We start from the raw sequence: 18,396 nt of genomic DNA, 5'->3' as shown, positions 1-18,396 counted from the left end.
GCTATCTTCTTTATGGCTGAGTAATATTCCACTGTGTAGATGTACCATAGTTTCTTTATTCAGTCACCTATTTTTGGACATGGGTTGTTTCTAGATTTTAGCTAATGTGAATATTACTGCAAGCAACATAGGGGTTAAAAATGTTCTTTCCTTTTTTGGGGGGCTGTTGGAGTATATTCCAAGAAGTGAAATTACTGAGTTAAATGGTGGTTCAATTTCTAGATATCTTAGAAAGTTCATATTTTTACAGAAAAATTGGATCAATTGATATTCCATCTGTGGTGCATTAATGAAGAGTCCCTTTCATCCACACCAGCACTGATTATTCTAGTTCTTTTGTTTTTATTATTTATTTGTTTTTGTTTTTGAACCACATCCAGTGGTGTTTGGGGGTGGGGGGTTACGCCTGGCTCTGCACTCAGAAATTTCTCCTGGTAGGTTCAGAGGATCATATGGAATGTTGGGGATTGAATCCATGTCAGTCCTGGGTTGGCCATATGCAAGGCATGTGTCATCTGTCTGGCCCCAGTTTTTGTTTTTTGTTTTTTTTTTATTTAAGATTTTTCAAGATTTTTAATACTTTTTTTAAATTTTTATTTTGATCATAGTGGCTTACATATCTTTCACATTAGTATTTTAGGTACATATTAACATTGAATCAGGGGAATACCCACCACCAAATTTGTCCTCCCCCCTTCCCCGTTCCCTTTCTGCAACCCATATCCCCCACCATCAACCCCCGGGCTGCTAGAGTAGGTGGTTATTCTTTTTAATGTGTACCAGTCTCTATGGTATAAGATGGTATCTCATGGTTGCTTTGATTTGCATCTCCCTGATAATGGTGATGTAAGCAGCATTTTTGGGCATAAAGTTTGACTATTTGTGTTAATTATTTGAGGAAAATTTGTTCTCTCCAATTTTAATGGATATAATTCTAATCTTGTAAAGTTCTACCAGCATTTTATATATCTTTGATATTAACTCCTTTTCAGATGATTAAAAGGTAAATAATTTCTCCCAACTCAATGGCTGTCTTTGTATTCTGGTTATTATTTCCCTGTAAATGCATAAGCTTCTTTATTTAATTTAGTCTTTGTTTATCTTTGCTTTCACTTACTTGGTCAGTGGTATTTTGTCCTTGAAAATGTCTTTAGCTTCATTGTCAGATACTATTTTTACAAGGAAAACCAGTTCCTTAGTTTATAAAGCATTTTTGTTTAATATTATGGAATCAGATATGTTATAGTTTAACTGACAGAATAAATTGATGTAAGAGGACAAGGAAGAGAGAGGTAGAAGGTAAGGGACAGGAAGGGAGAGAGAAAGGAAGAGAGAAAATGAATTATTAGAAAGCTGCTGTTGTTGTTTAGGAGAGAAAAGCACCAAACTAACAGCATTGAAGGCTGAAAAGATATTTACCAGATATTTCTAAGTTATAGTCACTGACTATAGAAAATCGGGGCCGGAGAGATAGCATGGAGGTAGGGCGTTTGCCTTTCATGCAGGAGGTCATCGGTTCGAATCCCGGCGCCCCATATGGTCCCCTGTGCCTGCCAGGAGCAATTTCTGAGCATGGAGCCAGGAAAAACCCCTGAGCACTGCCGGGTGTGACCCAAAAACCACACACACAAAAAAAAATCATTAGGTTAAAGTAGCTGGGATCAAAATAATAGATAAATGTCAAGGAAAATGGTTTGTTGTATTTGATATGCACACATATGAGTTTTTAGTCAAATCCATAAGAAAAATTGGTATTTTCAAAGAAGTTGTTTGGTATTGTGAAAGCAAAACTACTAGATATCCTCATGGGTTTTGTTGAACAGACACTTAGAAACTTTAAAGATAAATATTAGAAATAGGCCAGTGATGCTGGTAATTAGAGGATTTGGGGGAAAGGCAGTGATCATACATATAGTTAAAGTATATATTCTCTTCATAATTTCTCATAAGAATGCAACCTTAGGAAGAGAAATTTTATAGAATAACATAAATGGCAGTAATTTACATTACAGTGTGCAGACATGAAATCTGAACTTAATGAAAGTAGGCCAAGGTTATTCCTTTCCATGTCCCTCATATTTTGGTGGGCCTATGCAAACAACAATTGCCACTCTAACACCATTTTTAATGTGCTCCTTTGACTCTAATCCTTAAAAAGAACCCACTTAAAATTTGAGGTTAACTTAAGCTAATGTGCATGTACATGGAAATGTAGAAAAATACTATGCCTGTAATGTTTAAGGAGTTACAAATGAAGTAATAGAAAAACTAACAAACCTGTTCAGGGTTATAAAAAAAATTAACTAATTGAAATCATATTCCTTCTTAGTAATCATTTTGTCAAAAGCTTTTTTCCCTATTTCTAGCCATTCTTCAGTCTTATCTTTTTTATTTGATGACTGTAGACATAATCTGAACAATTCAAAATAAAGTGGTAGATTTAAAAAAAAAAGAAAGTAATGCACATGATCTTTGTCCTTTTAAAGGGATGATTAAGATAATACATGTTTTTTCCTGGGGCCACTACTATTTTCTGATTATATACTCTGGTGAACAATTTTTTTCTCACAGAGTGTCACAAACTTTGCTTAGATCAGTGGCATCCATTGCTTAACCAATTACCATCCCCAATATTGTAACAGTTATCACTATGATTCACTGAGAAAATGATGATGCTGTCTCAATTTATGGTCTGCAAGTCTCTAGAATCCCATACCTATGTAAAGGCATCTTCTTCAGTCCCTTTGTTGTCAGGCACTGAACTAGAATCAACTTAAAAAGAAAAGGCTTGGCAAATTTTTTATATCCTTAATTACTGCATTCTGAGTTTGTTGAAAATTAGGTTGATTATCAGGAAATCACTTTTATATATTTGCAACACTTTAAATTTGGATTTGATTTTATAAAAATAAAAATTTAAATATTTTACATTTCTTCAACAACAACACACAAAATTTCTCAAAATTTTTTGGTAAATGTGAAATAAGTATTTTAAAATATTAAATTGATAAAAAGCTATCTATAAAATAAATTGAATAAAAATTTTGTACATTTCTCATATATAATGCAGACATTTTTAATTTAACTTTCTTTGAGGAAAATTCTATGGTGGAAAATTGGAGAACAAATTGTCATTCAAGCTGTTTTCTCCATGACATATGCTTTTGCATTTCAGAAACCTGAAATGGAATATTCTAAGCTCCTATGTTGGTCTTAAAGTTAAAATTATACTTTTTTAAAACACATTTTATAAAAATAAGCAAAATCAACCATGCAAGGCCAACCTTTCATTCAGTTAATGTGAAGCCAATTCCTGTTTCAGAAAAGAGCAGTTGGAGAGGAAAGTGATCGCAGGGGTCCAGCTCCTAGCAGTGTCTTAACTGATGATCACGGCTCTGGTGGCTAGCCAGACTGCCAGCTTATTTTTCATGGGTGCTACTCCACTGACAGTACCTTCCTGACACTTGTACCTTGACCCCAGAGTGCCAACAGCTGCCAGGTTGGCGGTATAAAGGCACCCTTTTCAGCTTTAGTTGCTCTCAGAAATACTCAGAACTCTAAGATAATAATGTCTGTGAAAAATGACTTCAGCTTTCTAGCTCTGTAGTGAAAAATCGTGCCACAATGTATGAAAAACATGTTTTACCCCATGACTTTAGACTTAGGGGAGATACTTTTTTCCAAGGTAGAAAGACATGTGGTCTATGTGTCACAAATGGCTGCAACAAGGTCGGTCTGGAATTTATGATTTTGTAAAAAGTATTTTAGCAACTGATTCTATGCTCAGATATTTACTACTGGTAGCCTATGACCCACTCTTAAGGAAGCAAAATGTGTAACATTCTAGTTATCTTTAAAGTGGATGTCATTCTTTACTAATAGTGACAGAGTAACAGTATGGATGGTGGGATCTGCTACTCAGGCCAAACAGCATCATAAAACCCTAATATTGTCAAAAACCAAGAAAGATCAGAAGACAAAAAAGGAGTGAGAAGTGTGAGAAGAGTTCAAATGATAAAAGATGAAATGTTATAAAAGTTTCTTTATGCAACTCAGTCAGGCTCTCTTGGACTCATAACATTATACTTGGAACTTGGACATACTCAGGAAAACAAAGGGTCTATTCTATAGTTTATAGTGTTATTATTGCTATCACATGTCCTCTATGTACTGATAGCTCTTTAGGACATTGTATATAAAGGCTTATTTATTGCCATTATTTTGTTTCAAGCCTTTAGGTAAAACTTGAAAAAGTGAAAATTCTTTACTAGAAATAAATTTTCTAGACAGCATAGACAGTATAGCAAATATTTTAATCACAAATATTTCATAACACATGAGAAAATTTTTCCAAAATTCTTTATTTAAAATTTTCAACTGAGTTTTTAGCTTGCAGCTTCTGAAAATTCTGCTTTTGTATATTGAAATATATTGTTTACATTTCAAATACCCTGCAGAAATAATACAAAAATAAGTAACTAATGTAAATTTAAAAAGCACTAGTGAAATATTTATTATATTATATTATATTATTATATTAAATTAAATTATATTAAATTATAGAGAAGATACATATAATAAGAACTGAATAATATCAATGGAAAAAGAAACATGAGAGAAAAATTATATTTATACGTAATTAGACATTTTAATGGTTAAATTTTATTTTCTTTATTTACAGTCTAGTGTTTGAAAAAGTTATGAGAATTATGTAATTTTCTGTAATTATCAAGTGATTAGATTTAACTGTAGCAACTCATAGTTTTAGAATTCTTTTAATAGCTGTTTTCCTGCACATGCTCAAAATGCAAAAATATCAAGAATATTTTCTTGAAACCTCATCTGATCTTGAGAAAATATAAATAAATTTATTAAACATGATGTTCTTGCTTCATAGTAATTTCAAGAACTTTTGAGAATAAATATTTTTAAATGAACTCTCAGTTGGGCAATCGGGGAGACAGAAGCTTTGGAGAAAAGAACTAGGCATCATACAAGCAGGCCACAGGGAAGTGTGCACATTTTTTCCATTTCATTGCTAATGAGTCATTTTACTGACTCCTGTTCCCACCCGCTTCCCAGAAGAACCAGCTGTCAGTTTCCACAGCTGAGCAGGTTTGGTACCAGACAGGTGGCAGCAAGGAGGGGAAGAAATCATGTCACTGGGATATAGTTAATCTGGAATTAGGATGATCCACCTGGTACCATTAAAAGTTGACTGCACATCATAAATGATTGACTACAATGTAATCAATTCTGAAGAGTTAAGTTTTTAAGTCTTTAAATATAAAACAGTAATAATAGCATTCATAAAATAAATAATGCATATGTACATAAATCATAAAGTCCCTTTTGAAATGAAAGAATTGTATATTGTTTATAGAAAAATATCCCTGGATAGTGCTTTCTGGATTACTTATTTACTTAATTACTGATATACTTACTATGTAAACTATGTGCTATACAGAGTCTACCTGAAAATCAGTAAAATAAGTAACCTTCTGTTTGCTGTAGTGTCTCTGAAACTACCTTTACAATCAGTAAAACAAGTTTTAATTTTCTAAGACCTAAAGTATGTGGATGATTGTATAAACCATGATACTTAATGTGGTGGGTAGAAATATAGTATTATATTTATATGATTTCATGGATTGTTTCTAATTTTCACAACCTGAGGAACTAGTCTGAATTCGTTATTGCAGCAAACACGATCCCTAATCAGTACTCAGTGCATTTCTTTGATCACAAATATGGTTCTTCATGCCTGATTTAGTTGTTTTCTTCATTATTCAAGTCATCTCCTCCTACAATTCTTTGTGAATGCTCAGTGATGGCTAAGTGCCCTTTGTGTATTTCCACAATGGGGGACTCACTTCATTTATTGCAGCCATCATGAAACATTAATACTGTTCACCACTCTTCTTCACTCACTCATTATGCTTAAGTGCAGGTCTTGTTGTTGTTGTTGTTCAACTTTGATTTTAGATTACTAGCACAGTCTATAAAACCAAAGGAGACAGACTTTTTGGTATTAAAATCAATCAGTTATATGCATACATATAAAATTCTGAAACATAAATAAAATGCTTATATTCTGCAATTTATTTGTTTTCAAATTTGAAATATCATTCTGGTATAGTTGGAAGAATATTTTAAAGTGCACCCAAAGTGGTGGAATGCATAAAAACCTAACCAATGACAAATATAGAAAACTATTTGTCTAAAAATATAATAAAGAAAATGGAGAATATATGCAGATTTAAAACATAAACATCTGTTAAGTAATCATGATGTGATACAAATTTTCAGTTTATGAGTTAAGCAGAATGAGGTACCAGAAGATACCTCCTATATCTGACTGACATTAATTTAGATAATGATATTATTAATGAGCATGAGGACCTGAAAGAGAACATAATTTTCTACTTCCTGAGGGATGATAGGAATGAGGTAGGGGAAGCAAAAGCATATAATTCCTTGTTCATATTAGTTTTGTGATGACTTTGAGAGAACCATGGAGAAAAGAGTTATTAATTTGGAAGCCATTTTATATATATGCTATATTGAAGTCATGGATTACCAGAAAGTGTACTAGTTTAGTAGTTAAAGCTGGCCAAGATCATAATGATGAATTCTCTACTGAACAGGCTTGTATAGAATTATGATACAAGGTTAAATATGAAATATTGAGATTTAAGTTAGCTAGTTCTTGATTGGAAAAGGAGTTAATTTTATAAATGAAAATAAAGGAGCCGGCGTGGTGGCGCTAGAGGTAAGGTGTCTGCCTTGCCAGTGCTAGCCTAGGACGAATCGCGGTTTGATCCCCGGGCCTCCCATATGGTCCCCCAAGCCAGGAGTGACTTCTGAGCGCATAGCCAGAGTAAACCCTGAGCATCACCGGGTGTGGCCCAAAAAACAAAAACATAAACAAAAAAAAAGAAAAGAAAGAAAAAACCATATCTGTTTTACAGTGTTATTACATGTAACTAATTGAGATCTGGTATGATTAAAGGGATGTGTGGTGCATAATTTTGTGTATCAACTTTAATGGGTTAAGAGGCTGCCATTCATATGTTCAAACATTATTCTGGGTCTCTCTAGGAGGTTCCTGAAGATAATGAGTATCTATAAGCATAATAAAACATAATTCCCTTCCTAATGTAAATGAACCCCTTTATCTGGATGATTTATCATTTTCTTCCTCCTCTTGCCTTCATATTTGAACCTATACATTGATTGTTCTTAGTCTGGAACTTGTCAACCTTCAGAATGGAACTATACCATTGGGTTCTTTTTAGTACTCACAATCTACTTTTCAGAATCTGGCTCAAACTATGTACCGTGTGTTTCACTGAGCACAGCGAGCTGACCTTGCTTTATCCCTAGCACCACTGGGCTCTAAGTTAAACTATTTACATGTGCGTAGAAACACTAGGCTTTTAATTATGAGCCAACTATCCTCACAAATGGTTCCTAAATTCCTGAAATTCTAAGGTGTCTCCCTTTGAAAACAGTTGTTTTAAGTATTTATTGAGATTAATTAGAAGCATAAATTTCTATGTGTAACTAAATGAAAAATGGATATAAAACATTCTTCCAGGGAGATTTTTCAAGGAGTGGATCATATGCAAGATATATATAGAGCCCCAGGTTATCACATGGCCTCCCACACACCACCAGGTATATTCAGTCTCCTCCAGCACCACTGAGTAGACCCAGGAAAGAAACCCAAAATAAACAACAGCAGCAACAATTACCTTTAGTTAAGAAAAAAAATTATGAAATTTTGAGATAGATAGATCATTTTAAATTAATAGAATACATCTTTTATTTTAGGTACCCTTCAAAGATTATACCTGAGGATCTACTCCCAAGTCATTTTTGCATGTCTACTACAAAAGGATACCTTCATAGAAGCTTCTTCCTTTTTGGCGTTCCAAAGCTGGACTCAGGTTCAAGTAAGTAGGTACATTTCATCTTTATTAACCCAGGTCAAATTGAGAGGAAGACCAAAGGAAATAAGCAGAGACTCTTGCTTCATTCCTGTGGTGCTTTAATAGTTCAGCATGTTAAAGCTTGAAATTTATTTTCTCAAAATATGTGTTTTAAATAGAAGGTATCTTGATAATCTTACTAAACACAACTAGTTTACAATATTCTAAAGATAATAGTAAAGAGAAATTTACTAAAATAAAATTTTATTTTGTGTGATTGTATATTTTTTTTTTGGTTTTTCAGGCCACACCCATTTGATGCTCAGGGGTTACTCCTGGCTAAGCGCTCAGTAATCGCCCCTGTCTTGGGGGAACCATATGGGATGCCGGGGGATCATACTGTGGTACTTCCTTGAATAGCGCTTGCAAGGCAGACACCTTACCTCTAGTGCCACCTCTCCGGCCCCATGTGATTGTATTTTTATTTTTATGTAAATCTGGAAAATTCATGGATTACATAAAAGGGCTATAAAAGTAAGGGGACTATTCTTAGATATAAAGTCATTTTGTGGTATCTTTTTTAAATAGCATATAATGTGTTCATAGATGTAGATGAATTTGGTGTCTTTTGTAAGACCTGAATTTGAATTATTTTAATTTTAATTATTTAAATAGTTCAAATGTTATGGGTACTTAAAAAAAGTCTGAGGGGTCTCTACAGAAGTAGGGAATCTTAAAAAGAAAATCAGCTTTTTGTTCAGACACTGAGCATTCTTGTATAGATATACTAACTGAAAATACTCGATAGAAACCAGAGAAATAGTGCAGCTAGTAAGATGCTTATCTTACATGCTGCTGACCTAGATTTTAACACCCCATAGATTCTCTAAGCACAGCACACAACGAAACAAAACACAAAAAAATGAAAAGATTTGATAGTAGTTAAATCTATTTTAATAAAATTGATCATAATTTAATTAATTAAGTGTTCTTTTAAATTAATTTGTGAAATATTACAATATATATTAACACAATGATTAAGTGGGAAATAAATATTATTTCATGCATACTATGCTATTTTGCTCTACTTATGACATATTTTTGGATATTCAATTGAGGAGGTAAATCCATTTAGACATAAAATTATTTATTCTTCACCATATTTCATGAATAATTATGAAATATTGGCAATAACATATTATAAGCTACCATATACCTTCCCTCTAACTAAATCAGGTTAATTAAATTGATTAAAAATGTTGTAAGGGGATCTAGAGAGACTTCAGATAGAGAAGTGTCCACTTGTTTCAATTGTCTTAAAACCCAGGTTCTACCCCAGGAGTGTCACTGACCAAGCTCTTCTCTGAGTCCACAGATACACTGCTACAGTGCCAATAGAATAAAAGAATCAAAATCCTAAAAATATTAGATTTTTACTTGTTTTACACTATGCTTTAAGTTTCTTAATTATTATAATTACAAAAATAAAAATATTTCAACTAAACCTTAGAGTATTTTTTTAGAATGTGTAAGAGTTTCACCAGCATAATTTTACTTTCTGTTGGTCATACTATCATTTCAGGAAAAATATCTCAATTCTAGCATCATTTATTCTACAAAATCAAATTATTTTGTCACATTTATTGAGATACTGAATATACCAGGTGTTCTTTAATGAATTTATGGAAAAGGCTTGAAATTTATTTTCTCAAAATATGTGTTTTAAATAGAAGGTATCTTGATAATCTTACTAAACACAACTAGTTTACAATATTCTAAAGATAATAGTAAAGAGAAATTTACTAAAATAAAATTTTATTACAATTTGTATTTCCCATTCTTTCATATACTCAAAAACAGGGTGAAAAAAGATTAATAGAAAGTACCTATTAATATAAACATAAACCACAGAAAGGAGTTAATACTTATAAACAAGTCCATTTGTAGATTTCAGGAAATTTTTCTATAATAGTCTGTTACAACATAAGTTATTTCAGAATTTTTATATAAAATTACAGTAGCAATCTGTCTTTTGTACACATCTTGGAAGGTGTTATTTCCTGTATATTATACTTTTTATCTTTACCTCTAAAGAACTGAGCATCTTAAAATAAACTTTACATTAACTTTCTACTGCTACGTCTGTGAATATAGGAGCTAAATTATATGTAGGCACCTTAATTGTATCTTGTTATGTTAAGAACAGTTTATTTATGGGTTTTCTGACATTTTCAAAAAAAAGACAATGGAATTCAGCATAGCAGCTGTAGGTGAGAGGATTTTGTTTCGAATGCTCACTTCCAGATGGATGATGGATAGGCAATTTAAATTTATGGTAGACATATCAACAGATGGAAATAGAAGGGAGTAAATATCTTTGCCACTTGTGAACTATTGAATTTTTTCATTTTCAGCAGAATTGTATTAAATTCACATAGTTCAAAGAACTCTAAAGTTTAAGAAGGAGACTTTTTGTCAGCTCTTTAATAAATTGAGGTCTCAAGTTGAAGATGTAGAGTATTTGAATATATGGGGAACCCAGAGAACCCAGGTTTGGCAGAACGCTGTTCAGTCTCATTATGCCACTCTTGTTATAGCTCAGCTCAACTAATTGAAAAGCATATTGGTAGAATAGGAAGCAATTGAAATAAATGAGACAGACTGAGAATTCCAAAAAGACATAAGTGAATTAGAATTGATGAGTCTGATGAAAATGTCACTTTAAATAAAGTCCCATTTCATTCATGTAGTTACACCTACCTGTCACTACAACTACAAAAAACATCCAGAGACACTGACAGTTTCATCTTGACACAGTCAACTAAATCCCTTCCATAATAAAAAGCAACATATATTAAAAGGGGTCATTAGTTCAGCCTCTAAGAATGAAATGTTTCACTCAGTGACTTACACAATTCCATCTAGTTTGTCATTGGACCCAGTCCAAGGGAAAGTGCTTTATTCCATTAGAGATGAGAATCGGTGACTCAAGTTTATAGATTTGAAAATTGTGCAGAATTCTCAGAACCAAAGGATAGTAAATGGAAGGGTTGATACCAATCATTAGTATCAACGAGTGCAGTTATAGACAGCAAAAAATATAAAATTAGAGATGCTCTTCTAATTTCAAAATTAGATATTTAATTTTAACTTAGTGATCTTAGAACAGAGTCGACATTTCAAAGGATAAAATAATTTTATATACAGTATTGCAACTATGTATATGTCAATAGCATTTGTTATTTGTTATAACATTTACAATATACAAGTTTATCAGAAATAAAATTCAAAGCAACTTGCATGTTTGGTCTATAGAAATTGTAATTAAAACCTACTTGTTTATGAATAGAACTCTACCTTTTTAACCAATTATCATTTTGATTAATGTTGTAATAATTTTATTAGCCTTCATCCAGCAGAGTTCAAAGATGGAAAGAATGACTCAGTAAGAGGTTGATTAGTTTAGTCAGGCTGAAAGCCAACACCAAGAATTTTTACTGCTAGTATAATGTTGAGTTTTCTTAAGACTATTTTAATAGCAATTTAACTTCTGAAAAATTAAAACCTAAAACTCCTTCAAATTATATGCCCTATAAAACTGACAAGTTAATGTGAGAATTTCATAAAAATCACTTTGGCTGAATATTGGAAATTATTTTATAGCAATTGAAGGAACCACAATAGTCTTTTGGTGTAATTTATTTAAATGCAGGAGAATATATATTTTCTAACTCTGAGAAAAAGATATTGAATAGTTCCATTCAAAGTTTTCTATCAGTAATAAAAAGCTTAATTTTGTGATGCTTACTATATATTTTCCTTATTTTTCTATTTATAAAAATATTTAATTTTATTAATTGTAGTATTTGTCTTTTACCAGGTATTTTTAATATTTTATAGAAAATGTTTGCATAAATGTTGATATTTATAAACCAAAACAGAAGATAAGTGATTTATCAATCAATATACAATTTATATAATTTAAAAATCTTTAACTTTTATGATAGCCTCTATCTCTTTCTTTCTGCTATAAAAGTGGGAGGGGAGGATTTAACTTGGCCACAAAGGTATTGTCTTCAATATCATCTTTTTCATTTGGTGAATTAATATCTTAGGTTAGAATTTCTAGGATTGTGAAATGAAACTAAATATTCATTTGAGCCTAAAGGGTAAATTAGTAAAACATTTTCTTTTTTCTAGATTCTATAGTGCTAGCCTGATAGAAGTAAAGGTTCCCAAGTTATTGGCCTGCCATCCCCGTTTTAGTAAAAAGGAATTACTCACTACCCTTCTGGAAATCTGTTTGTTAAGCTAGCATATAGACAGTGTGCTCTAATTGCATCCAAAGTTAATCTACCCCCCTGGATCATTCCAGCATCCTTTATCTGTACAGATCCAGTTGATCCAGCTTGCTTTGGGAAATTCAATTGTAAGGCATTACAGTTTCTTTAGTTGTTATCTTTTTTAATCACTTTCACTAATGGAAAGATACGCAAAATACTGATGACATTTTCTATTGTGGAAAGAATTCACAGAAACAGAAAAATGGTGACTTAGATTGTGTTAGGCTTTTCTATATTTTTAAATGCTTTAGGAGTACTCTTTATGAAAAAAAAAAGACAGTGACTTTTTGGAGTGGTGTTTAAATATTTTAAAGTTTCTACTTTGGGATTAGAGTGATAGTTCAGTTGATAAAGAGATGCCTTGCCTGTTGCCCACAGGTTTTACTTTTTTGTTTTAATCCCCAAAACCTGCCAAGAGTGACCCTGACTGGAAAGCCAGGAGAAATACCAGAGGGCCACTGGGTATGGAAATCCTTAGCCTCTCAATTACCTGGGAGCTTAGTTAGCAATTTGTATTCTAGAAATCTATTCTACAAATCTGTTTGAGAGGTTTTATCTTTACAGTATGTTTGTCTGAAATTCTTCTAATCTTTTTTCATTTGAACATAATAGTGCATAATAATGTAGACACTTTTTCCTAAAAATTCTAAAACAAAATACTTTTTCTAAGTATTTTAAGTCATTTTTATAAAAATGAAAGATTGCAAGATGTGATTTTAAGACACATAAAATTGAATAATTCTTAAATGTCCTGTGTCTAAAATGAATCATCACCTTTATTGGAAACACAAGTTTCCATCAGTTTAAGAAAGTGAATCCTAGGGGGGGGGGGTTTAAAAAAAAAAAAAGAAAGTGAATCCTTATTTTGAAGACTGCAAGAAATTGATGTTTTGTTTGTTTTGTTTTGTTTTTGGGCCACACCCAGTGGTGTACAGGGATTATTACTGCCTCTGCGCTCAGAAATCACTCCTGGCAGGCTCGGGGACCATATGAGATGCTTGGGATCAAACCTGGATTCGTCCTAGGTTGGTCGCATGCAAGGCAAATGCTTTGCCTCTGTGTTATCACTCCAGCCCAGCAGTCATGAGAGATGAAGTCATGAAATTTTCCTGTCCATGGATGGACATAGAATCTATTTTGCTGAATAAAATAAGTCAGAGGAAGATAGTCACAGAATAGTTTATGGGTTTTAAGAAAAATAAAAGGCATTATTGTAATAATACTCAGAGACAATAGAGATGAGGGCTTGAAGAACTGGCCCACGATATGAAGCTTACCACAAAGAGTGGTGAGTGCAGTTAAAGAAATAACTACACTAACAACTATCATGACAATGGTAATAAGTGAGAGAAGTAGAACTCCTGTCTTGAATACAGGCAAGAGGTGGGGAGGGGAGATAGGAGGCATTGGTGGTGGGAATATTGCACTGGTAAAGGGGGGGGAGGTGTTCTTTTTATGACTGAAACAACTACAAACATGTTAGTAATTATGGTGCTTAATAATATTATTTAAAAAGTATATATGTTAAATAAAACATTGATTGCATAGCTGTTAATTCTATGATAAAAGGGATTTAATGAACAATGAGACCTTATGAGAAGTTACCAAATAATAAACAGTGAACATAAAGCGATCTATCTATACACACAAATTCACACAGTTCTTTGGCATTTTGTATCCAAACCACACTGGGCAGTGCTGGCGAGCCATGCAGTGGCAGGGATAAAATTTTACGATTTAAAAATCAGGGCATGCACTCTTGACCTTGGTAACCAGCCCCTGCCTTTGGTGCTCTAATCTTATACTTAGATGAACCCTCTATTTTTTGGTTTTGAGGTCACACCCGGCAGTGCTCAGTGGTTACTCCTGGCTGTATGCTTAGAAAACACTCCTGGCAGGCTCAGGGGAAACATATGGAATGCCAGGATTCAAACCACTGGCCTTCTGCATGCAAGGCAAATGCCTTTCCTCCATGCTATCTCTCCGGCCCAGAACCCTCTATTTAGTCAAATAAATATGTATCATTACATGGAAGAATTTGATGTTACATAAAGAAAGTAGACTTAGAAAGTAAATTCCTAATATGGATTTTAACTTGCCTTTATTTTTGGGTGATGATTAAGGAAGAAAGTTCAAATGTGCATATAATGAGTTGGCAATCATGGATGGATAGGTTCTAAGTAATCAGTAAATGATGGTCTACCACACTCAGAGCTAATGTGTCAAAATCAGGAAGTAAAAACGTATACGAATAATTTGTAGTGAATTAACTAATTATGCTATTAGCAGTAAAGTTATACTGCAAATGGTTTCCAAGTGATCGGATTTTGCTTTAGTAAACTTTAAGAGGCAGTATCTGGATTTCAAAATGTTGAATGTTTTCATGGATGATGTAATTCACTTAGCATAAGCAATATTTATTTTTGCCTTAAAATATACTTAATCATGATTTCTTCTATTATAACTGGAAATTAATGCATCTATACTTATTTTAAAAATCAATTTATAGAACAGATACTAGATCATGAAACTCTCTAGTTTTTAATGGTACACATGCAGTGTACAAATAGTTTGGTTAGTTTGTGATTCTCTTTTTATGATTACAAATGTTTTTTAAAATAGCATTTCTCAAAAAAAGGGCCATTCGGACCCCATTGCACTGCTCTGAAATCCACAAGCAAGAAGTGAAAATTTCTTAAACAGGGAACACAGCATAGGACAAAGGGAAAGGACCAACTGGTAGAACTGGGAGACACACCTAGGAAATACTCGAAGGGATCATGCTGTAAAAAAGGTTGAGAAGGGCCCGGAGAGATAGCACAGCGGTGTTTGCCTTGCAAGCAGCCGATCCAGGACCAAAGGTGGTTGGTTCGAATCCCGGTGTCCCATATGGTCCCCCGTGCCTGCCAGGAGCTATTTCTGAGCAGACAGCCAGGAGGAACCCCTGAGCATCGCCAGGTGTGGCCCAAAAACCAAAAAAAAAAAAAAAAAAAAAAAAAAGGTTGAGAAATAACCTTTATGTATGATTGAATGTATGAATTAAAACACATGGTTTTACAATAAAATGTATTAGGCAATTTGCTACATTTATTTGTCATGCAATTATCCCTGCCTAATTTACTTATGACTTGAAGATGAGAATAAAAAGAAATCATATTTTAATCTTTTAATAAACTATTTTGATTACCCATGTCTATATGACTTTGGAGTCTATGCTGGCTAATATGATGAGACTAAAAGACTTAATTTTTGGAGTTGCTTACATTACTTTATCCTAACTTTATTCTTGACTTCTATTGTGTGAATGGTGGAAATCTGCAGTGCTTAGAGACAATCTATGGACAATATTTTTACTATTTGAATTATGATTTACTATGTTGAATTATGTTGCTCTTAAATGTATTATATTATTATATCTGTCTAATACATAGCCATTTTATTTACATACATTTTAATATTAAGCTGATTGTGTATCATACTAAAGCATATAAGGTTTATTTGAAATATAGAAGGTAAAATTACCTTTATGCTTATATGTCATTAAAGCAAACCATATTATTCTAAGATTTCATGATGTGTCGAATAGAAATATAAAGATGAGTACATAGACTATTCCATAGCCTGAGTTTTCCAGTTCATTTAATTCTCCCTAGTGTCTTCATAACACTCCAACAGAGTTAATGATAACAGATCATCCTCCATCATCTTCTTGATAGTCTTTTTGGGTAGAAGAAAAAAACACTCTACATTCAGTGTGATGGACAAAAATATAGTAATCATCAACTCATCAGCTTTGTGCTTGATCTCTTTCTATCTGTCTCTATTTTCCTCTCTGTTTCTCACTTAAGAGGCATAATCAAAAGGTTTTTTTTTTCTGTGATATAATATGCCATTATATTAGAAAGTTTGAACTACTGAGAATGAATTCAAGGATTAGGAAATAAGCATAAACAAAACATTCGGTATGTGTAAGGACTGTGATAAAGACCTGTCTTTTGCTCTTAGAATTTCCAAGAACCTCGGTTTTAATTACATGGCAATCTTTAAAAGTATTCCTAGCAGATTGAAAATTGAATGTGAGAGGGTAGTTGGACTTCTCGAAATAGACACAGGGATATTCTGGGAAAGGAGTGACGTCTGCCTATGCTATCATACAAAAGAAAATTGAAGAATCATATTAAATAATTCTATAAGCCCCAGTAACTTAGAAATGATATAGTAGAAAAGATAAATACATACTGGAGACAACATTGGGCTATATAACTTACTTAGAAATAAATATTTTAAATAACTCAAATATATGTGTGTGTATTTGGGGGACACATGTGGTATTTCTACAGTTTATTTCTGGCTGGGCTCAGAAACCATATGGGTTGCCAGGGATTGAACTAATGTGTAAGGCAAACACCTTACCCTTTGTACTAGCTATGTGGTCCTTTGGAATATATTTTAATTAAAGTTGTCTTATCCAGTGAAAGAAAATACCACACAATAAAATGTGACTAAACTAAAACAAATTTTGAAAGTTAAATATAATATAGATGCCTAAGTCTTTATATATAAATTAAGATAGCATAGCTTTACTTGAATATACATTCAAATGATATTATAGATATGTTAGGCAATGGAATTTATTTTTAATTTAATTTTAGTGTTTCTATTTTTCAAAATTTAAGTGACTTGCAGTGGTTCTTATATATTCATATTGAGCAGGACTGATCTAAAAAATGCTAGTAATATTTTTTATTTTTTAAAAGTATTTACTAATTATTAAAAATTTACGTATCCATTTGTATCCATTTCCATCTTCAATCCAATGCATAGATTTTATCACCTATTAGTTATAGTGTAATTTAGAGAAAATATAATAAAAATACTTTAATAATATTTTGAACTCAATTATATTTATTATCTCAAACTAGATAAACTCAATAAAGTATCAAGTGATATACTAAATGTAATTTTATAAAGAATGTTTAGCAGAATAGTTTTATTTTTTATTGTGTGATCACATTCTAAATATGATCCATGCATTCAGTTGTTTAAACTACATCTAATACAACTTTGTCCAGTACAATGTGTTGACACATGTCAGAAAGTTGTAGAAAGTATTAATAAATACTTACTTTATATTATATAACCCCTCTTACATTATACATATTATGAAAGAAAGCCTATTTTTGTTCTATACCATAATTCTGTTCAAGTCCTTTACACAAACAATTAAGAACCAAATTGAACAAAAAGGGTTAGAAAGAAGATAATGTTAACGTTGATATGAGAAACATTCTTAGTATACAGATTATATTGTAAGTCATTTTGTATGTATATTGTTTATTTTTATTCATTAGGTGGGCTTAGGAATTCACTTAGCTTAGTTATTAAAAATTTTAATTTAAAAGTTGAATGAGGAAACTTACAAAGCTTTTTAGTAAAAAATTTGGAGTTGGAAGGAAAATTATAGTAAAAGTTTCAGATAACTTCTCGTAAATATTTTAAGGAAGGGCAGTTCATTCAACCTTTTACTTAGTTAGCTGGATGAGAAATGAAGATAAACACAGTTTTAGAAAAGAATTCTGAAATGCATATTATTGAAATAGAATTTAAATTAGTTTATAAATATTATAGTAAAACCAGTTACATACTTTCAAAACTACCTATTATTTTGTGCTTGAGGCTTTTCAGATAACAAAGACAGTATTGTAAGAAATATTGTTCTTAAGACTAGGCTAACATGCAACAAACAATCACTTCTCTTTTCTATAAAAGGTCAAATTAAAAAGAACCAGAGAGCTATAGTGTAGGGGATAAGTTGTGTGTACCTGACTTGTGTTACTTCACTGCCACCAATGATTGAAATTTTTGAATAGTACATTTCACATTTGAAAATTAAACTGACTTTTAATATGATATGATATATGATAATATGATATGATATGAATCAATGATCTTAAAGAAATTTTCTGCTGTTATTAATATTCCTTATCCCTAGCCAGAGGTGCCAAACTTACTGTCCTATCATATGCTTTTCAGAAAAATAATTTGAATCAGCTTTCCCCTTGTAACCTACTTGATTTTTCTTTTTTCTTTTTTTTTGTTGTTGTTTGTTTTTTGGGGGG

At 32.2% G+C, this 18,396-nt stretch overlaps 1 protein-coding gene across 1 annotated transcript in view; it reads left to right on the top strand.

The window, feature by feature from the left end:
* Positions 1-7,840: 7,840 nt before the first annotated feature.
* Positions 7,841-18,396, top strand: part of CNTN5 (contactin 5) — a 636,787-nt gene continuing 626,231 nt past the window's right edge. Inside the window, exon 1 of the mRNA XM_049778604.1 lies at positions 7,841-7,958. Within this exon, the coding sequence (XP_049634561.1) occupies positions 7,886-7,958 (73 nt within the window). The 5' untranslated portion in view covers positions 7,841-7,885. The remainder of the gene's footprint in view (positions 7,959-18,396) is intronic.

This window comes from Suncus etruscus, chromosome 8, assembly GCF_024139225.1.
Source record: "Suncus etruscus isolate mSunEtr1 chromosome 8, mSunEtr1.pri.cur, whole genome shotgun sequence".
NCBI lineage: Eukaryota > Metazoa > Chordata > Mammalia > Eulipotyphla > Soricidae > Suncus > Suncus etruscus.
Note: the sequence above shows the minus strand (reverse complement) of the source record. Positions and strands in the feature narration are given on the sequence as shown.